Source organism: Cherax quadricarinatus, chromosome 49 (assembly GCF_038502225.1).
Source record: "Cherax quadricarinatus isolate ZL_2023a chromosome 49, ASM3850222v1, whole genome shotgun sequence".
NCBI lineage: Eukaryota > Metazoa > Arthropoda > Malacostraca > Decapoda > Parastacidae > Cherax > Cherax quadricarinatus.
Genome location: NC_091340.1, coordinates 24,690,945 through 24,713,783, shown reverse-complemented (window position 1 = coordinate 24,713,783; position 22,839 = coordinate 24,690,945). Strand labels below are relative to the sequence as shown.

General features: G+C 44.1%; 1 protein-coding gene across 3 annotated transcripts in view; it reads right to left on the bottom strand.

Moving 5' to 3' along the window:
* The window catches only part of LOC128697036 (SMC5-SMC6 complex localization factor protein 1), a 143,029-nt gene that overhangs the window by 40,334 nt on the left and 79,856 nt on the right, over positions 1 to 22,839 (bottom strand). For 2 of the 3 annotated variants that reach the window (XM_070095266.1, XM_070095267.1), the window contains 2 exons: positions 19,888 to 20,018; positions 17,737 to 17,802 (listed from right to left, as the gene is read on the bottom strand). In XM_070095266.1, the coding sequence (XP_069951367.1) occupies positions 17,737 to 17,802; positions 19,888 to 20,018 (197 nt within the window). The remainder of the gene's footprint in view (positions 1 to 17,736; positions 17,803 to 19,887; positions 20,019 to 22,839) is intronic. The other variant, XM_070095268.1, reaches the window with a different exon arrangement.

Here is a 22,839-nt window from a genome sequence, read left to right as displayed (position 1 = left end):
TGTTGTGGTGAGCCAGTGTACATTGCTATGAGTCAGGGCATGTTGCTGTGAGCCAGTGTACATTGCTATGAGTTAGGGCATGTTGCTGTGAGCCAGTGTACATTGCTATGAGTCAGGGTATGTTGCTGTGAGCCAGTGTACATTGCTATGAGTCAGGGTATGTTGCTGTGAGCCAGTGTACATTGCTATGAGTCAGGGCATGTTGTGGTGAGCCAGTGTACATTGCTATGAGTCAGGGTATGTTGCTGTGAGCCAGTGTACATTGCTGTGAGTCAGGGCATGTTGCTGTGAGCCAGTGTACATTGCTATGAATCAGGGTATGTTGCTGTGAGCCAGTGTACATTGCTATGAATCAGGGTATGTTGCTGTGAACCAGTGTACATTGCTATGAATCAGGGTATGTTGCTGTGAGCCAGTGTACATTGCTGTGAGCCAGGGTATGTTGCTGTGAGCCAGTGTACATTGCTATGAATCAGGGTATGTTGCTGTGAGCCAGTGTACATTGCTATGAGTCAGGGCATGTTGCTGTGAGCCAGTGTACATTGCTATGAATCAGGGCAAGTTGCGGTGAGCCAGTGTACATTGCTATGAGTCAGGGTATGTTGCTGTGAGCCAGTGTACATTGCTACGAGTCAGGGTATGTTGCTGTGAGCCAGTGTACATTGTTATGAGTCAGGGTATGTTGCAGTGAGCCAGTGTACATTGCTCTGAGTCAGGGTATGTTGCTGTGAGCCAGTGTACATTGCTATGAGTCAGGGTATGTTGCAGTGAGCCAGTGTACATTGCTATGAGTCAGGGTATGTTGCTGTGAGCCAGTGTACATTGCTATGAGTCAGGGTATGTTGCTGTGAGCCAGTGTACATTGCTGTGAGCCAGTGTACATTGCTATGAGTCAGGGTATGTTGCTGTGAGCCAGTGTACATTGCTATGAGTCAGGGTATGTTGCTGTGAGCCAGTGTACATTGCTATGAGTCAGGGCATGTTGCGGTGAGCCAGTGTACATTGCTATGAGTCAGGGCATGTTGCGGTGAGCCAGTGTACATTGCTATGATTCAGGGCATGTTGTGGTGAGCCAGTGTACATTGCTATGAGTCAGGGCATGTTGCGGTGAGCCAGTGTACATTGCTGTGAGCCAGGGTATGTTGCCATGAGCCAGGGTATGTTGCTGTGAGCCAGTGTACATTGCTATGAGTCAGGGTATGTTGCTGTGAGCCAGTGTACATTGCTGTGAGCCAGGGTATGTTGCCATGAGCCAGGGTATGTTGCTGTGAGCCAGTGTACATTGCTATGAGTCAGCGTATGTTGCTGTGAGCCAGTGTACATTGCTATGAGTCAGGGCATGTTGTGATGAGCCAGTGTACATTGCTATGAGTCAGGGTATGTTGCTGTGAGCCAGTGTACATTGCTGTGAGTCAGGGCATGTTGCTGTGAGCCAGTGTACATTGCTATGAATCAGGGTATGTTGCTGTGAGCCAGTGTACATTGCTATGAATCAGGGTATGTTGCTGTGAGCCAGTGTACATTGCTATGAATCAGGGTATGTTGCTGTGAGCCAGTGTACATTGCTATGAATCAGGGTATGTTGCTGTGAGCCAGTGTACATTGCTGTGAGCCAGGGTATGTTGCTGTGAGCCAGTGTACATTGCTATGAATCAGGGTATGTTGCTGTGAGCCAGTGTACATTGCTATGAGTCAGGGTATGTTGCTGTGAGCCAGAGTACATTGCTATGAATCAGGGTATGTTGCTGTGAGCCAGTGTACATTGCTATGAGTCAGGGCATGTTGCTGTGAGCCAGTGTACATTGCTATGAATCAGGGCATGTTGCGGTGAGCCAGTGTACATTGCTATGAGTCAGAGTATGTTGCTGTGAGCCAGTGTAGATTGCTACGAGTCAGGGTATGTTGCTGTGAGCCAGTGTACATTGCTATGAGTCAGGGTATGTTGCGGTGAGCCAGTGTACATTGCTATGAGTCAGGGTATGTTGCTGTGAGCCAGTGTACATTGCTATGAGTCAGGGTATGTTGTGGTGAGCCAGTGTACATTGCTATGAGTCAGGGTATGTTGCTTTGAGCCAGTGTACATTGCTATGAGTCAGGGTATGTTGCTGTGAGCCAGTGTACATTGCTGTGAGCCAGTGTACATTGCTATGAGTCAGGGTATGTTGCTGTGAGCCAGTGTACATTGCTATGAGTCAGGGTATGTTGCTGTGAGCCAGTGTACATTGCTATGAGTCAGGGCGTGTTGCGGTGAGCCAGTGTACATTGCTATGAGTCAGGGCATGTTGCGGTGAGCCAGTGTACATTGCTATGAGTCAGGGCATGTTGTGGTGAGCCAGTGTACATTGCTATGAGTCAGGGTATGTTGCTGTGAGCCAGTGTACATTGCTATGAGTCAGGGTATGTTGCGGTGAGCCAGTGTACATTGCTATGAGTCAGGGCATGTTGCGGTGAGCCAGTGTACATTGCTGTGAGCCAGGGTATGTTGCCATGAGCCAGGGTATGTTGCTGTGAGCCAGTGTACATTGCTATGAGTCACGGTATGTTGCTGTGAGCCAGTGTACATTGCTGTGAGCCAGGGTATGTTGCCATGAGCCAGGGTATGTTGCTGTGAGCCAGTGTACATTGCTGTGAGTCAGGGTATGTTGCGGTGAGCCAGTGTACATTGCTATGAGTCAGGGCATGTTGTGGTGAGCCAGTGTACATTGCTATGAGTCAGGGCATGTTGCTGTGAGCCAGTGTACATTGCTATGAGTCAGGGTATGTTGCGGTGAGCCAGTGTACATTGCTATGAGTCAGGGCATGTTGCGGTGAGCCAGTGTACATTGCTGTGAGCCAGGGTATGTTGCCATGAGCCAGGGTATGTTGCTGTGAGCCAGTGTACATTGCTATGAGTCAGGGTATGTTGCTGTGAGCCAGTGTACATTGCTGTGAGCCAGGGTATGTTGCCATGAGCCAGGGTATGTTGCTGTGAGCCAGTGTACATTGCTGTGAGTCAGGGTATGTTGCGGTGAGCCAGTGTACATTGCTATGAGTCAGGGCATGTTGTGGTGAGCCAGTGTACATTGCTATGAGTCAGGGCATGTTGCTGTGAGCCAGTGTACATTGCTATGAGTTAGGGCATGTTGCTGTGAGCCAGTGTACATTGCTATGAGTCAGGGTATGTTGCTGTGAGCCAGTGTACATTGCTATGAGTCAGGGTATGTTGCTGTGAGCCAGTGTACATTGCTATGAGTCAGGGTATGTTGTGGTGAGCCAGTGTACATTGCTATGAGTCAGGGTATGTTGCTGTGAGCCAGTGTACATTGCTGTGAGTCAGGGCATGTTGCTGTGAGCCAGTGTACATTGCTATGAATCAGGGTATGTTGCTGTGAGCCAGTGTACATTGCTATGAATCAGGGTATGTTGCTGTGAGCCAGTGTACATTGCTATGAATCAGGGTATGTTGCTGTGAGCCAGTGTACATTGCTGTGAGCCAGGGTATGTTGCTGTGAGCCAGTGTACATTGCTATGAATCAGGGTATGTTGCTGTGAGCCAGTGTACATTGCTATGAGTCAGGGCATGTTGCTGTGAGCCAGTGTACATTGCTATGAATCAGGGCAAGTTGCGGTGAGCCAGTGTACATTGCTATGAGTCAGGGTATGTTGCTGTGAGCCAGTGTACATTGCTACGAGTCAGGGTATGTTGCTGTGAGCCAGTGTACATTGCTATGAGTCAGGGTATGTTGCAGTGAGCCAGTGTACATTGCTATGAGTCAGGGTATGTTGCTGTGAGCCAGTGTACATTGCTATGAGTCAGGGTATGTTGCAGTGAGCCAGTGTACATTGCTATGAGTCAGGGTATGTTGCTGTGAGCCAGTGTACATTGCTATGAGTCAGGGTATGTTGCTGTGAGCCAGTGTACATTGCTGTGAGCCAGTGTACATTGCTATGAGTCAGGGTATGTTGCTGTGAGCCAGTGTACATTGCTATGAGTCAGGGTATGTTGCTGTGAGCCAGTGTACATTGCTATGAGTCAGGGCATGTTGCGGTGAGCCAGTGTACATTGCTATGAGTCAGGGCATGTTGCGGTGAGCCAGTGTACATTGCTATGAGTCAGGGCATGTTGTGGTGAGCCAGTGTACATTGCTATGAGTCAGGGTATGTTGCTGTGAGCCAGTGTACATTGCTATGAGTCAGGGTATGTTGCGGTGAGCCAGTGTACATTGCTATGAGTCAGGGCATGTTGCGGTGAGCCAGTGTACATTGCTGTGAGCCAGGGTATGTTGCCATGAGCCAGGGTATGTTGCTGTGAGCCAGTGTACATTGCTATGAGTCAGGGTATGTTGCTGTGAGCCAGTGTACATTGCTGTGAGCCAGGGTATGTTGCCATGAGCCAGGGTATGTTGCTGTGAGCCAGTGTACATTGCTATGAGTCAGGGTATGTTGCTGTGAGCCAGTGTACATTGCTATGAGTCAGGGCATGTTGTGGTGAGCCAGTGTACATTGCTATGAGTCAGGGTATGTTGCTGTGAGCCAGTGTACATTGCTGTGAGTCAGGGCATGTTGCTGTGAGCCAGTGTACATTGCTATGAATCAGGGTATGTTGCTGTGAGCCAGTGTACATTGCTATGAATCAGGGTATGTTGCTGTGAGCCAGTGTACATTGCTATGAATCAGGGTATGTTGCTGTGAGCCAGTGTACATTGCTATGAATCAGGGTATGTTGCTGTGAGCCAGTGTACATTGCTGTGAGCCAGGGTATGTTGCTGTGAGCCAGTGTACATTGCTATGAATCAGGGTATGTTGCTGTGAGCCAGTGTACATTGCTATGAGTCAGGGTATGTTGCTGTGAGCCAGAGTACATTGCTATGAATCAGGGTATGTTGCTGTGAGCCAGTGTACATTGCTATGAGTCAGGGCATGTTGCTGTGAGCCAGTGTACATTGCTATGAATCAGGGCATGTTGCGGTGAGCCAGTGTACATTGCTATGAGTCAGAGTATGTTGCTGTGAGCCAGTGTACATTGCTACGAGTCAGGGTATGTTGCTGTGAGCCAGTGTACATTGCTATGAGTCAGGGTATGTTGCGGTGAGCCAGTGTACATTGCTATGAGTCAGGGTATGTTGCTGTGAGCCAGTGTACATTGCTATGAGTCAGGGTATGTTGTGGTGAGCCAGTGTACATTGCTATGAGTCAGGGTATGTTGCTGTGAGCCAGTGTACATTGCTATGGGTCAGGGTATGTTGCTGTGAGCCAGTGTACATTGCTGTGAGCCAGTGTACATTGCTATGAGTCAGGGTATGTTGCTGTGAGCCAGTGTACATTGCTATGAGTCAGGGTATGTTGCTTTGAGTCAGTGTACCTTGCTGTGAGCCAGTGTACATTGCTATGAGTCAGGGTATGTTGCTGTGAGCCAGTGTACATTGCTATGAGTCAGGGTATGTTGTGGTGAGCCAGTGTACATTGCTATGAGTCAGGGCATGTTGCGGTGAGCCAGTGTACATTGCTGTGAGCCAGGGTATGTTGCCATGAGCCAGGGTATGTTGCTGTGAGCCAGTGTACATTGCTATGAGTCAGGGTATGTTGCTGTGAGCCAGTGTACATTGCTATGAGTCAGGGCATGTTGCGGTGAGCCAGTGTACATTGCTATGAGTCAGGGCATGTTGTGGTGAGCCAGTGTACATTGCTATGAGTCAGGGTATGTTGCTGTGAGCCAGTGTACATTGCTATGAGTCAGGGTATGTTGCGGTGAGCCAGTGTACATTGCTATGAGTCAGGGCATGTTGCGGTGAGCCAGTGTACATTGCTGTGAGCCAGGGTATGTTGCCATGAGCCAGGGTATGTTGCTGTGAGCCAGTGTACATTGCTATGAGTCAGGGTATGTTGCTGTGAGCCAGTGTACATTGCTGTGAGCCAGGGTATGTTGCCATGAGCCAGGGTATGTTGCTGTGAGCCAGTGTACATTGCTGTGAGTCAGGGTATGTTGCGGTGAGCCAGTGTACATTGCTATGAGTCAGGGCATGTTGTGGTGAGCCAGTGTACATTGCTATGAGTCAGGGCATGTTGCTGTGAGCCAGTGTACATTGCTATGAGTCAGGGCATGTTGCTGTGAGCCAGTGTACATTGCTATGAGTCAGGGTATGTTGCTGTGAGCCAGTGTACATTGCTATGAGTCAGGGTATGTTGCTGTGAGCCAGTGTACATTGCTATGAGTCAGGGTATGTTGTGGTGAGCCAGTGTACATTGCTATGAGTCAGGGTATGTTGCTGTGAGCCAGTGTACATTGCTGTGAGTCAGGGCATGTTGCGGTGAGCCAGTGTACATTGCTATGAGTCAGGGTATGTTGCTGTGAGCCAGTGTACATTGCTGTGAGCCAGGGTATGTTGCCATGAGCCAGGGTATGTTGCTGTGAGCCAGTGTACATTGCTATGAGTCAGGGTATGTTGTGGTGAGCCAGTGTACATTGCTGTGAGTCAGGGTATGTTGTGGTGAGCCAGTGTACATTGCTATGAGTCAGGGCATGTTGCTGTGAGCCAGTGTACATTGCTATGAGTCAGGGTATGTTGTGGTGAGCCAGTGTACATTGCTATGAGTCAGGGTATGTTGCGGTGAACCAGTGTACATTGCTATGAGTCAGGGTATGTTGCTGTGAGCCAGTGTACATTGCTATGAGTCAGGGTATGTTGTGGTGAGCCAGTGTACATTGCTATGAGTCAGGGTATGTTGCTGTGAGCCAGTGTACATTGCTATGAGTCAGGGTATGTTGCGGTGAGCCAGTGTACATTGCTATGAGTCAGGGTATGTTGCTGTGAGCCAGTGTACATTGCTATGAGTCAGGGTATGTTGCTGTGAGCCAGTGTACATTGCTGTGAGCCAGTGTACATTGCTATGAGTCAGGGTATGTTGCTGTGAGCCAGTGTACATTGCTATGAGTCAGGGTATGTTGCTGTGAGCCAGTGTACATTGCTATGAGTCAGGGCATGTTGCGGTGAGCCAGTGTACATTGCTATGAGTCAGGGCATGTTGCGGTGAGCCAGTGTACATTGCTATGAGTCAGGGCATGTTGTGGTGAGCCAGTGTACATTGCTATGAGTCAGGGTATGTTGCTGTGAGCCAGTGTACATTGCTATGAGTCAGGGTATGTTGCGGTGAGCCAGTGTACATTGCTATGAGTCAGGGCATGTTGCGGTGAGCCAGTGTACATTGCTGTGAGCCAGGGTATGTTGCCATGAGCCAGGGTATGTTGCTGTGAGCCAGTGTACATTGCTATGAGTCAGGGTATGTTGCTGTTAGCCAGTGTACATTGCTGTGAGCCAGGGTATGTTGCCATGAGCCAGGGTATGTTGCTGTGAGCCAGTGTACATTGCTATGAGTCAGGGTATGTTGCTGTGAGCCAGTGTACATTGCTATGAGTCAGGGCATGTTGTGGTGAGCCAGTGTACATTGCTATGAGTCAGGGTATGTTGCTGTGAGCCAGTGTACATTGCTGTGAGTCAGGGCATGTTGCTGTGAGCCAGTGTACATTGCTATGAATCAGGGTATGTTTCTGTGAGCCAGTGTACATTGCTATGAATCAGGGTATGTTGCTGTGAGCCAGTGTACATTGCTATGAATCAGGGTATGTTGCTGTGAGCCAGTGTACATTGCTATGAATCAGGGTATGTTGCTGTTGAGCCAGGGTATGTTGCCATGAGCCAGGGTATGTTGCTGTGAGCCAGTGTACATTGCTATGAGTCAGGGTATGTTGCTGTTAGCCAGTGTACATTGCTGTGAGCCAGGGTATGTTGCCATGAGCCAGGGTATGTTGCTGTGAGCCAGTGTACATTGCTATGAGTCAGGGTATGTTGCTGTGAGCCAGTGTACATTGCTATGAGTCAGGGCATGTTGTGGTGAGCCAGTGTACATTGCTATGAGTCAGGGTATGTTGCTGTGAGCCAGTGTACATTGCTGTGAGTCAGGGCATGTTGCTGTGAGCCAGTGTACATTGCTATGAATCAGGGTATGTTTCTGTGAGCCAGTGTACATTGCTATGAATCAGGGTATGTTGCTGTGAGCCAGTGTACATTGCTATGAATCAGGGTATGTTGCTGTGAGCCAGTGTACATTGCTATGAATCAGGGTATGTTGCTGTGAGCCAGTGTACATTGCTGTGAGCCAGGGTATGTTGCTGTGAGCCAGTGTACATTGCTATGAATCAGGGTATGTTGCTGTGAGCCAGTGTACATTGCTATGAGTCAGGGTATGTTGCTGTGAGCCAGAGTACATTGCTATGAATCAGGGTATGTTGCTGTGAGCCAGTGTACATTGCTATGAGTCAGGGCATGTTGCTGTGAGCCAGTGTACATTGCTATGAATCAGGGCATGTTGCGGTGAGCCAGTGTACATTGCTATGAGTCAGAGTATGTTGCTGTGAGCCAGTGTACATTGCTACGAGTCAGGGTATGTTGCTGTGAGCCAGTGTACATTGCTATGAGTCAGGGTATGTTGCGGTGAGCCAGTGTACATTGCTATGAGTCAGGGTATGTTGCTGTGAGCCAGTGTACATTGCTATGAGTCAGGGTATGTTGTGGTGAGCCAGTGTACATTGCTATGAGTCAGGGTATGTTGCTGTGAGCCAGTGTACATTGCTATGAGTCAGGGTATGTTGCTGTGAGCCAGTGTACATTGCTGTGAGCCAGTGTACATTGCTATGAGTCAGGGTATGTTGCTGTGAGCCAGTGTACATTGCTATGAGTCAGGGTATGTTGCTGTGAGCCAGTGTACATTGCTATGAGTCAGGGCATGTTGCGGTGAGCCAGTGTACATTGCTATGAGTCAGGGCATGTTGCGGTGAGCCAGTGTACATTGCTATGAGTCAGGGCATGTTGTGGTGAGCCAGTGTACATTGCTATGAGTCAGGGTATGTTGCTGTGAGCCAGTGTACATTGCTATGAGTCAGGGTATGTTGCGGTGAGCCAGTGTACATTGCTATGAGTCAGGGCATGTTGCGGTGAGCCAGTGTACATTGCTGTGAGCCAGGGTATGTTGCCATGAGCCAGGGTATGTTGCTGTGAGCCAGTGTACATTGCTATGAGTCAGGGTATGTTGCTGTGAGCCAGTGTACATTGCTGTGAGCCAGGGTATGTTGCCATGAGCCAGGGTATGTTGCTGTGAGCCAGTGTACATTGCTGTGAGTCAGGGTATGTTGCGGTGAGCCAGTGTACATTGCTATGAGTCAGGGCATGTTGTGGTGAGCCAGTGTACATTGCTATGAGTCAGGGCATGTTGCTGTGAGCCAGTGTACATTGCTATGAGTCAGGGCATGTTGCTGTGAGCCAGTGTACATTGCTATGAGTCAGGGTATGTTGCTGTGAGCCAGTGTACATTGCTATGAGTCAGGGTATGTTGCTGTGAGCCAGTGTACATTGCTATGAGTCAGGGCATGTTGTGGTGAGCCAGTGTACATTGCTATGAGTCAGGGTATGTTGCTGTGAGCCAGTGTACATTGCTGTGAGTCAGGGCATGTTGCTGTGAGCCAGTGTACATTGCTATGAATCAGGGTATGTTGCTGTGAGCCAGTGTACATTGCTATGAATGAGGGTATGTTGCTGTGAGCCAGTGTACATTGCTATGAATCAGGGTATGTTGCTGTGAGCCAGTGTACATTGCTGTGAGCCAGGGTATGTTGGTGTGAGCCAGTGTACATTGCTATGAATCAGGGTATGTTGCTGTGAGCCAGTGTACATTGCTATGAGTCAGGGCATGTTGCTGTGAGCCAGTGTACATTGCTATGAATCAGGGCATGTTGCGGTGAGCCAGTGTACATTGCTATGAGTCAGGGTATGTTGCTGTGAGCCAGTGTACATTGCTACGAGTCAGGGTATGTTGCTGTGAGCCAGTGTACATTGCTATGAGTCAGGGTATGTTGCTGTGAGCCAGTGTACATTGCTATGAATCAGGGCATGTTGCGGTGAGCCAGTGTACATTGCTATGAGTCAGGGTATGTTGCTGTGAGCCAGTGTACATTGCTGTGAGCCAGGGTATGTTGCCATGAGCCAGGGTATGTTGCCATGAGCCAGTGTACATTGCTATGAGTCAGGGTATGTTGCTGTGAGCCAGTGTACATTGCTATGAGTCAGGGCATGTTGCTGTGAGCCAGTGTACATTGCTGAGAGCCAGGGTATGTTGCCATGAGCAGTGTACATTGCTATGAGTCAGGGTATGTTGCTGTGAGCCAGTGTACATTGCTATGAGTCAGGGTATGTTGCTGTGAGCCAGTGTACATTGCTGTGAGCCAGGGTATGTTGCCATGAGCCAGTGTACATTGCTATGAGTCAGGGTATGTTGCTGTGAGCAAGTGTACATTGCTATGAGCCAGGGTATGTTGCTGTGAGCCAGTGTACATTGCTGTGAGCCAGGGTATGTTGCTGTGAGCCAGTGTACATAGCTATGAGTCAGGGCATGTTGCTATGAGCCATTGTACATTGCTATGAGTCAGGGTATGTTGCTGTGAGCTAGAATATGTTGCTGTGAACCAGGGTATGTTGCTGTGAACCAGGGTATGTTACTTTCAGCCAGGGTATGTTGCTGTGAACCATGGTATGCTGCTCTGAGCCTTTGTATGTTGCTGTGAACCTGGGTAAGTTGCTGTGAACCAGGGTATGTTGCTGTGAACCAGGGTATGTTGCTGTGAGCCTGGGTATGTTGCTGTGAACCAGGGTATGTTGCTGTGAGCCAGGGTATGTTGCTGTGAGCCAGGGTATGTTGCTGTGAACCAGAGTATGTTGCTGTGAACCAGAGTATGTTGCTGTGAACCAGGGTATGTTGCTGTGAACCAGGGTATGTTGCTGTGAACCAGGGTATGTTGCTGTGAGCCTGGGTATGTTGCTGTGAACCAGGGTATGTTGCTGTGAGCCAGGGTATGTTGCTGTGAACCAGGGTATGTTGCTGTGAACCAGGGTATGTTGCTGTGAGCCAGGGTATGTTGCTGTGAGCCAGTGTACATTGCTATGAGTCAGGGCATGCTGCTGTGAACCAGGGTATGTTGCTGTACTGCATTAGTGTGAAGATAATTTGTGTAGTGTCACTAGTCACTCACAGCTGGACATCCAACACCTGCTCAACTTACAGATTAATGTGTCTATCTGACTGTAACTATTGTGTGTCCAACCAAAACACTATTTACAGAAATTGTGCGCTTAGCATTTCTCTGTACTTTGGAATTTCACACATTCACTTTACTTTCACATTATATTTTTACAGCCTAGCTCTACTGCACACTTAACCCTTTGACTGTTTTGGTTGTATGTATACATCTTACGAGCCAGTGTTTCGGACGTATATATACTCAATAATTCTAGCGGCTTCAAATCAAGCAGGAGAAAGCTGGTAGGCCCACATGTGAGAGAATGGGTCTGTGTGGTCAGTGTGCACCATATAAAAAAATCCTGCAGCACGCAGTGCATAATAAGAAAAAAAAACTGACCGTTTTTTTGGATTAAAACGCCAACTTTGAGGTGTATTTTCGTACAGTATTTATCGTTGTATCCTCGTTTGCATAGTCTCACGTGATAAAATGAAACACATATTACAGAAATAGAGATGATTTTGATTAGTTTCACGATGAAAACGACCTTGAAATTGAGCTCCAAGTAGCGGAAATGTTCAATTTTTACCAATGTTCAAGAGTAAGCAAATCACACCCCACGTCCAATACATGTCAACTGGGGAGTCTAATATTCTTTCACTAGTGCACTGATATTATTTATACCATTTTTACAATAATGCAGTAGTCTGCATAACAGTAAATCTTCAATTTTTTGTATGAATAAAAAATCAAAATAGAAAGCAATAGTAATATAAGAGGGACCTAGAGACGTGACTGATGAACAGAGGATATGTTATTTTAGTGCCAAGAATGTCTACATTGTTTATTCTGGACTATTTTGAAATTGGCATCTTTTTTAATTTGTGTGAAATTGGCCAAATTACCAATTTCTGACCACTTTATTGGGTAGTTCAAATCGGTAAATGGGAGTTTTTTTGTACTCAATTGATAGAAAAAATGGAGTTCTAAAGAAATAGCTATGAGTTTGGTTGACTGGAACAACGGAATTAGCCAAAAATAGGGCTCAAAGTCGGCGAAATCGCCGATGCATATATGTCGCCGAGACCGCTAACTTCACGGAGCGTAATTCCGTGAGTTTTCGACCAAATTTCTTACTTTTGGTGTCATTACCATCGGGAAAAGATTCTCTATCATTTCTTAAGAATTTTTTTTTTTTTCCAAGAATTTTTCAACATAGAGTGACAGTTTCAGAAAGTGGCTTGTGACAGTCAAAGGGTTAATATATGCCTTAGATAAATTTGAAGCTAGTAGCTAGTGGTTCCAAAGGCAGAGGGAATGAAGCTAACTTCACAACATCAAAGTGCAGTGTGAAGCAGCAAGCATCAACACTGTAGCTGCAGAAAATTATCCACATGAGCTAGCCAGGATAATCCAATGTGGTAGATATACCAAGCAACAGATTTTAATGTGGATGAAACCCCATTATTTTGGAAGAAAATACTCTCTAAGACATTTATTGCTAAAGAAGAGAAGTCAATGCTTGGCTTCAAAGCTGCAAAAGACAAACAAACAAACTTTATTTTTTCTGTGGTACAAAAACTGCAGTTTTACATGTGGAGGGAAGGTGGGGGAGGGGTTGACCTGGGAAAGGTTGGAGGGAGGGGGTAAAGGAGGTTTTGTGTGTGAGAGGCTTGGACTTCCAGCAAGCATGTGTGAGCGTGTTTGATAGGAGCAAATGGATAACCGATAAATATAAAGGTTTATTTCTTCATAAAAGTTACAATGTGTAATTACAATTTTGGTTTGCTAGTACAAAGAAAGCCACTATCATGCCAGGGTATTTGGGGCAAATTAATCCTAATACATAATAACTACTTAAAACTATAAGATAATAGTGGTTAACTGTATTACAATTTTATTTAATCTTAATACTAATGCAAGGTAGTCAAGGTGGAGGTTTTTAAGAATAATAATCCTGAAGTTGCACATAAAAACAATATTACAAATAAAAGTTCAGGCAGTAATACTTCATGGATTGGCAGAAATTTAAAAGTCTAGAGGTCACATAATATACTGTAGGTAGTAGGTTGGTAGACAGCAACCACCCAGGGAAGTACTACCGTCCTGCCAGATGACTGTGAAACAAAAACCTGTAACTGTTTTGCATGATGGTAGGATTGCTGGTTTCTTTTTCTGTCTCATAAACACGCTAAGATAACAGGGATATCTTGCTACTCCTACTTACACTTTGGTCACACTTCACAGACACGCACATGCATATATATATATACATACATCTAGGTTTTTCTCCTTTTTCTAAATAGCTCTTGTTCTTTTTTATTTCTTCTATTGTCCATGGGGAAGTGGAAAAGAATCTTTCTTCCGTAAGCCATGCGTGTCGTATGAGGCGACTAAAATGCCGGGAGCAATGGGCTAGTAACCCCTTCTCCTGTATACAATTACTAAAAAAGAGAAGAAGAAAAACTTTATAAAACTGGGTTGCTTAAATGTGCGTGGATGTAGTGCGGATGACAAGAAACAGATGATTGCTGATGTTATGAATGAAAAGAAGTTGGATGTCCTGGCCCTAAGCGAAACAAAGCTGAAGGGGGTAGGAGAGTTTCAGTGGGGGGAAATAAATGGGATTAAATCTGGAGTATCTGAGAGAGTTAGAGCAAAGGAAGGGGTAGCAGTAATGTTAAATGATCAGTTATGGAAGGAGAAAAGAGAATATGAATGTGTAAATTCAAGAATTATGTGGATTAAAGTAAAGGTTGGATGCGAGAAGTGGGTCATAATAAGCGTGTATGCACCTGGAGAAGAGAGGAATGCAGAGGAGAGAGAGAGATTTTGGGAGATGTTAAGTGAATGTATAGGAGCCTTTGAACCAAGTGAGAGAGTAATTGTGGTAGGGGACTTGAATGCTAAAGTAGGAGAAACTTTTAGAGAGGGTGTGGTAGGTAAGTTTGGGGTGCCAGGTGTAAATGATAATGGGAGCCCTTTGATTGAACTTTGTATAGAAAGGGGTTTAGTTATAGGTAATACATATTTTAAGAAAAAGAGGATAAATAAGTATACACGATATGATGTAGGGCGAAATGACAGTAGTTTGTTGGATTATGTATTGGTAGATAAAAGACTGTTGAGTAGACTTCAGGATGTACATGTTTATAGAGGGGCCACAGATATATCAGATCATTTTCTAGTTGTAGCTACACTGAGAGTAAAAGGTAGATGGGATACAAGGAGAATAGAAGCATCAGGGAAGAGAGAGGTGAAGGTTTATAAACTAAAAGAGGAGGCAGTTAGGGTAAGATATAAACAGCTATTGGAGGATAGATGGGCTAATGAGAGCATAGGCAATGGGGTCGAAGAGGTATGGGGTAGGTTTAAAAATGTAGTGTTAGAGTGTTCAGCAGAAGTTTGTGGTTACAGGAAAGTGGGTGCAGGAGGGAAGAGGAGCGATTGGTGGAATGATGATGTAAAGAGAGTAGTAAAGGAGAAAAAGTTAGCATATGAGAAGTTTTTACAAAGTAGAAGTGATGCAAGGAGGGAAGAGTATATGGAGAAAAAGAGAGAAGTTAAGAGAGTGGTGAAGCAATGTAAAAAGAGAGCAAATGAGAGAGTGGGTGAGATGTTATCAACAAATTTTGTTGAAAATAAGAAAAAGTTTTGGAGTGAGATTAACAAGTTAAGAAAGCCTAGAGAACAAATGGATTTGTCAGTTAAAAATAGGAGAGGAGAGTTATTAAATGGAGAGGTAGAGGTATTGGGAAGATGGAAGGAATATTTTGAGGAATTGTTAAATGTTGATGAAGATAGGGAAGCTGTGATTTCGTGTATAGGGCAAGGAGGAATAACATCTTGTAGGAGTGAGGAAGAGCCAATTGTGAGTGTGGGGGAAGTTCGTGAGGCAGTAGGTAAAATGAAAGGGGGTAAGGCAGCCGGGATTGATGGGATAAAGATAGAAATGTTAAAAGCAGGTGGGGATATAATTTTGGAGTGGTTGGTGCAATTATTTAATAAATGTATGGAAGAGGGTAAGGTACCTAGGGATTGGCAGAGAGCATGCATAGTTCCTTTGTATAAAGGCAAAGGGGATAAAAGAGAGTGCAAAAATTATAGGGGGATAAGTCTGTTGAGTGTACCTGGTAAAGTGTATGGTAGAGTTATAATTGAAAGAATTAAGAGTAAGACGGAGAATAGGATAGCAGATGAACAAGGAGGCTTTAGGAAAGGTAGGGGGTGTGTGGACCAGGTGTTTACAGTGAAACATATAAGTGAACAGTATTTAGATAAGGCTAAAGAGGTCTTTGTGGCATTTATGGATTTGGAAAAGGCGTATGACAGGGTGGATAGGGGGGCAATGTGGCAGATGTTGCAAGTGTATGGTGTAGGAGGTAGGTTACTGAAAGCAGTGAAGAGTTTTTACGAGGATAGTGAGGCTCAAGTTAGAGTATGTAGGAAAGAGGGAAATTTTTTCCCAGTAAAAGTAGGCCTTAGACAAGGATGTGTGATGTCACCGTGGTTGTTTAATATATTTATAGATGGGGTTGTAAGAGAAGTAAATGCGAGGGTCTTGGCAAGAGGCGTGGAGTTAAAAGATAAAGAATCACACACAAAGTGGGAGTTGTCACAGCTGCTCTTTGCTGATGACACTGTGCTCTTGGGAGATTCTGAAGAGAAGTTGCAGAGATTGGTGGATGAATTTGGTAGGGTGTGCAAAAGAAGAAAATTAAAGGTGAATACAGGAAAGAGTAAGGTTATGAGGATAACAAAAAGATTAGGTGATGAAAGATTGAATATCAGATTGGAGGGAGAGAGTATGGAGGAGGTGAACGTATTCAGATATTTGGGAGTGGACGTGTCAGCGGATGGGTCTATGAAAGATGAGGTGAATCATAGAATTGATGAGGGAAAAAGAGTGAGTGGTGCACTTAGGAGTCTGTGGAGACAAAGAACTTTGTCCTTGGAGGCAAAGAGGGGAATGTATGAGAGTATAGTTTTACCAACGCTCTTATATGGGTGTGAAGCATGGGTGATGAATGTTGCAGCGAGGAGAAGGCTGGAGGCAGTGGAGATGTCATGTCTGAGGGCAATGTGTGGTGTGAATATAATGCAGAGAATTCGTAGTTTGGAAGTTAGGAGGAGGTGCGGGATTACCAAAACTGTTGTCCAGAGGGCTGAGGAAGGGTTGTTGAGGTGGTTCGGACATGTAGAGAGAATGGAGCGAAACAGAATGACTTCAAGAGTGTATCAGTCTGTAGTGGAAGGAAGGCGGGGTAGGGGTCGGCCTAGGAAGGGTTGGAGGGAGGGGGTAAAGGAGGTTTTGTGTGCGAGGGGCTTGGACTTCCAGCAGGCATGCGTGAGCGTGTTTGATAGGAGTGAATGGAGACAAATGGTTTTTAATACTTGACGTGCTGTTGGAGTGTGAGCAAAGTAACATTTATGAAGGGATTCAGGGAAACCGGCAGGCCGGACTTGAGTCCTGGAGATGGGAAGTACAGTGCCTGCACTCTGAAGGAGGGGTGTTAATGTTGCAGTTTAAAAACTGTAGTGTAAAGCACCCTTCTGGCAAGACAGTGATGGAGTGAATGATGGTGAAAGTTTTTCTTTTTCGGGCCACCCTGCCTTGGTGGGAATCGGCCGGTGTGATAATAAAAAAAAATAAAAATAACTAATTAGCATTTGTTTTAGTTGAACTGGGTAGTATTGAGAGATAAGATGATTTTTTAGCAAAGTCCTAAATTTATAAGTAGTCAGGGGATCCTTTAATGGTTCCAGTAGCGAGTTCCAGATCTTCAGGACCTTTATGTGCATAGCGTTTTTGTATAGTGTGAGACTGACACAAGGGATACTGAAGTGTGCCTTATACATCGATGGAGACAAATGGTTTTTAGAACTTGACGTGCTGTTGGAGTGTGAACAAGGTAACATTTACGAAGGGATTCAGGGTAACCGGCAGGCCACACTTGAGTCCTGGAGATGGGAAGTACAGTGCCGGCACTCAGAAGGAGGGGTGTTAATGTTGCAGTTTTATAACTGTAGTGTAAGTGTGCCTCTGGCAAGACAGTGATGGAATGAATGATGATGAAGTTTTTTCTTTTTTGGACCACCCTGCCTTGGTGGGAGAAGGTCAATGTATTAATAAAATAATAAAAATAAAATAAAAAGATTATTAAGCACAAATAATTAAGACAGCCTAACATTCTTGCTAGGGGCTAACACTACTTGCCACTCACTATAAAGTAAAGAAAAAAATATTATAAGGTAAATAATGAGTGTACTGTATATGCATTTTACTTTTTTATTGTTTTTTTTTATGCCTAGTTCTATTGTTTATGTGATATAATGATAGTGTAAATGTGTTATTTTGGCATTTATATACATTTAAAAGTGAAAAAATAAGCGATTCACTTTACAGCGATATTCACTTTATGGCGATAACCTGGAACCTAACCCACTGTATAATCAGGGCCCTCCTATATAATGGTAGGCAAAATGAAGCCACTAATTATGCAATACATTTCAGACAACTAGTCATAAGTCTGACAAGTTAATTACCTCCACCACTTCCTGCACTGAAGAATTCACACAAGATTAGCATGTCATGAAACACAATACACTATACTACTCTCAGTACTTCAGCATAAAAGAATGCCCAGAATTGTGTAACATTCTCAAGAATTCAGTTAACCTGGCACACTGACCGCAGATGTTGTCTTGAAGCATGATGTGGTCGCTGCTCTCGCTACCATGGCACGGTAACACTCCATCTAAAACAAATGATAAAAACACGTACATAAACCAAGGTAGTAGGTTGGTAGACAACATCCGCCCAAGGAAGTACTACCATCCTGCCAAGTGAGTGTAAAACGGAAGCCTGTAACTGTTTTATGTGACGGTAGGATTGCTGGTGTCTTTTTTTCTGTCTCTTAAACATGCAAGATTTCAGGTACATCTTGCTACTTCTACTTACACTTAGGTCACACTACACATACATTTTTTTTTTTTTCAACAAGTCGGCCGTCTCCCACCGAGGCAGGGTGACCCAAAAACAAAGAAAATCCCCAAAAAGAAAATACTTTCATCATCATTCAACACTTTCACCTCGCTCACATATAATCACTGTTTTTGCAGAGGTGCTCAGAACACAACAGTTTAGAAGCATATACGTATAAAGATACACAACATATCCCTCCAAATTGCTAATACAGTGGACCCCTGCTTAATGATCACCTCCCAATGTGACCAATTATGTAAGTGTATTTATGTAAGTGCGTTTGTACGTGTATGTTTGTGGGTCTGAAATGGACTAATCTACTTCACAATATTCTTTATGGGAACAAATTCAGTCAGTACTGGCACCTGAACATACTTCTGGAATGAAAAAATATCGTTAACCAGGGGTCCACTGTACATGTACAAGCATATATATACACACCCCTCTGGCTTTTCTTCTATTTTCTTTCTAGTTCTTGTTCTTGTTTGTTTCCTCTTATCTCCATGCGGAAGTGGAACAGAATTCTTCCTCCGTAAGCCAAGCATGTTGTAAGAGGCGACTAAAATGCCGGGAGCAAGGGCCTAGTAACCCCTTCTCCTGTATAAATTACTAAATTTAAAAAGAGAAACTTTCATTTTTCTTTTTAGGGCCACCCTGCCTTGGTGGGATACGGCCGGTTTGTTGGAAAAAAAGACATGCAAGGCTTCAGGTATGTCTTGCTACTTCTATTTACACTTAGGTCACACTACATATGCATGTACAAGCATATATATACACATCCCTCTGGGTTTTCTTCTATTTTCTTGCTAGTTCTTGTTCTTGTTTATTTCTTATCTCCATGGGGAAGTGGAACAGAATTCTTCCTCTTCAAGCCATGTGTGTCGTAAGAGTCGACCAAAATGCCGGGAGCAAGGGGCTAGTAACCCCCTCTCCTGTATACATTACTAAAGTTAAAAAGAGAAACTTTTGTTTTTGTTTTTGGGCCACCCTGCCTCAGTGGGAAACGGCCAGTTTGTTGAAAGAAGACGACGACTTAAAGTGGACAAAATCACCAATGCATAAATTGTACCCAGACCACCAACTCTGCAACTGTGTAATTTAGTGTTGCTAAAATTTAATGAACCTGAGTATCTTGCTGATATCCTTGTGCCTTTAACATCTTGCTCGGGGTAGTTTCTGCAAGTTGCTTTACTGTCACTCTTATGATCATGATGATCATACTGTCATTCTTACGATCCTGATGATCATACCGTCACTCTGCAATATCAATTTTAGCATTCTATTTGTATTTATGGCTTGGTGTATGAGCGCTTGTGAACTTTTGGAAAGAACAGACACTCAAGAATTATAAAATCCCATACTACTACTGCTATTTTTTTTCAATGCACTGGCTGCTCCCACTGAAGCAGGGTGACCTAAAGAGAAAAACCAAAATTTTTTCTTTTTACAGTCGGTAATTTTTACAGGAGAATGGGTCACTAGCCCCTTGCTCCCAGCATTTTAGTCCTCTCTTACGACATGCATGGCTTACAGAGGAAGAATTCTTCTTTACTTCCTCCATGGAGGACTACTACTATTATTATTATTATATTTAGCAAATATAACATAATGCATACACCTAATCAGTTGGGTATTATAGGTATTATTATTATTCTTACTATTATATTTTATTATTCAGGGGGATATAGCTAAACCTGTAAGGCTTGCATCACTTAGAAAATGGGAAGTAATCATGCTTGATGCATGGAAGGAAAGGGGAGTTCCAGTTCACTGGATCAAGTCTGGGGTCTTCTGCACCATTCACTACTAGAGCACAAATTATATACAATAATAGAAGCAAATATTGGTTTTTACTTACAATATCTTCCAGAGTGATGGCTGCATTTTGTACCGGAGCAATTCTCTGGAAAATAACTGAACAAACAACCATTTTTGCCCAGGGAGATGAGAGATCTAAGATGAGCTTCATGCTATCACAGGAGCCACAATCTGTAAAAAATGAAGCATTTACTGTACAAATATTTATATATGTGATTTCAAATAAAGTTGTAATAAATAATGTCAATGGATAAAGAGAAGGGTGGATGGGGGCGTGAACCGTGGCCTGTAAAATGACGGTCCGATACTCTACCATCTCGACTACCCAGGCCTCTACCAGGAAGGATTCGAAGGTAATACCTTACCTTTGAGGAATTTCAAGAGTTTTTCTACTCCCGGAGCCTGGCCATGGGCCAGGTTTTGTCTGGTGCTAGCCTGATCAGTCAGGCTGCTGCTGCTGGAGACCCACTGCCCCACATATCCATCACAACCTGGCTGATCAAGTAGATGGCGAAGATGCTTGTCCAGTTTTCTCTTGATGATGTCTACATTTGTTCCAGCAGTGTTTCTGATATCTTTTGGTAAGATGCTGAATAATCTGGGACCACAAATGTTGATACAGTTTTCCCTTATTGTGCCCACCACACTCTTGCTCTTCACTGGGTTTATGTTGCACTTCCTCCCATATCTCTCGCTCCAGGATGTTATTATGGTAGTGTGCAGATTTGGAACCAGGCCCTCAAGTGCCTTCCAGGTATATATTATCATGTATCTCTCTCTCCTCTGCTCCAGTGAGTACATATTCAAGACTTTAAGGCATTTCCAGTAATTTAAATGCTTTACTGGCTCTATGCAGGCCATAAATGATGTCTGTATTTGTTCAAGCTTTGATATTTCTCCTGCCTTGAACAGGTACGTCAACACTGAGCAATATTCCAAATGGGGGAACACTAGCAATTTGAAAAGTGTCATCAATGGTATTATTTTCCTTGTTTTGAAGGTTCTCAATACCCACCCTGCCATCCTCCTGGCTGTTGTGACCTTCATCTTATGCTCTTTGAAAGAAAGATCAGTTGACATAATTATTCCCAAGTCTTTCACGTGTTCCTTTCCTTCTATTTGATAATTCTCGAGTTTTGTATACAGTGTTCCTTTTGAGTTCTTCTTTCTTTCCATACCTAAGCAGTTGGAACTTATTACCATTAAACGTCATATTATTCTCCACTGCCCACTGGAAAACATGCTTATTTCTTCCTGTAATTTTTCAGTGTCTTCTACAGTAGTGACTTTCATGCTTATTTTAGTGTCATCTGCAAATGATGATACAAAACCTTGAAGGGTGTTTTTATCCCTGTCTGCTACGAGGATGAGAAACAGCAGCGGTGCCAGGACAGTGCCTTAGGGACTGAGCTTTTTACTTCGCAGATGTTGGATTTTACTCTGTTTACTACTACTTTCTGTGTTCTGTGTGTTAGGAACCCCAAAATCCATCTGCCTACATTTCCTGCAATTCCTATGGCCCTCATTTTGTGTTCTATCACCCCATGATCACATCTATCAAATGCCTTTGCAAAGTCTGTGTATATCACATTTGCATTATGGATGCCTTCAAATGCCTCAATAACTCTGTCATAGTGGTTCAGCAGCTTTGGCAGGCATGATCATCCAGTTCTAAAACCACACTGATTTGGATTATGCCGGTTGTGCTATTCCATGAAATTTGTAATCTGATGTCTCATCACTCTTTCGAAGATTTTTATAATGTGGAAAGTTAGGGCTACGGGTCTGTAATTTTTAGTTATTGCTCTACTACCTTCTTTATGCAAAGGAGCTAAGGCTGCATTCTTTAAGGTCTCCAGTATTTCACCTAGATCTAAGCTTTCTCCACAGAATACTGAGAGCTTGTGCTTGTGGTACTCTGCACTTCTTTATAAATAGGGATTCCATGAATCTGGTCCAAGTGCTGAGTGAGTGGGCATGTTATTCATTTCAGTTTCAAAATCTATGGAATTTGTACTAATGTCAGTTAGCTGGTCTGCATAGCCTTCTACTAGAGCAAAAAATGTTTCTGAACTTTCTACCTTGCTGTCATTTAGTGGGTTGCTGAACACCAACTCACTCACTGCATTCCATTCTGTCAGAGGCACTAACTGTAACCCAACTGAACTCCTTCTCTCAGCCCAGGAGCTTTAAGAGTAGCCTGGGTAGTCGAGATGGTAGAGTATCGGACTGTCAGTTTACAGGCTGCGTTTCGCCGTGCTCCCCGTCCACCACTACCAACCACAATGCTCCACCAAGCTCTCCACCATCACCAAGTACAATGTTCCACAGCAGCAAATATCACAGCTGCAAATATCACAGTTGCAAATATCACAGTTGCAAATATCACAGTTGCAAATATCACAGCTGCAAATATCACAGCTGCAAATATCACAGTTGCAAATATCACAGCTGCAAATATCACAGTTGCAAATATCACAGCTGCAAATATCACAGTTGCAAATATCACAGTTGCAAATATCACAGTTGCAAATATCACAGTTGCAAATATCACAGCAGCAAATATCACAGCAGCAAATATCACAGCAGCAAATATCACAGCAGCAAATATCACAGCAGCAAATATCACAGCAGCAAATATCACAGCAGCAAATATCACAGCAGCAAATATCACAGCAGCAAATATCACAGATGCAAATATCACAGCAGCAAATATCACAGCAGCAAATATCACAGCAGCAAATATCACAGCAGCAAATATCACAGCAGCAAATATCACAGCAGCAAATATCACAACAGCAAATATCACAGCAGCAAATATCACAGCAGCAAATATCACAGCAGCAAATATCACAACAGCAAATATCACAGCAGCAAATATCACAGCAGCAAATATCACAGCAGCAAATATCACAGCAGGAAATATCACAGCAACAAATATCACAGATGCAAATATCACAGCAGCAAATATCACAGCAGCAAATATCACAAC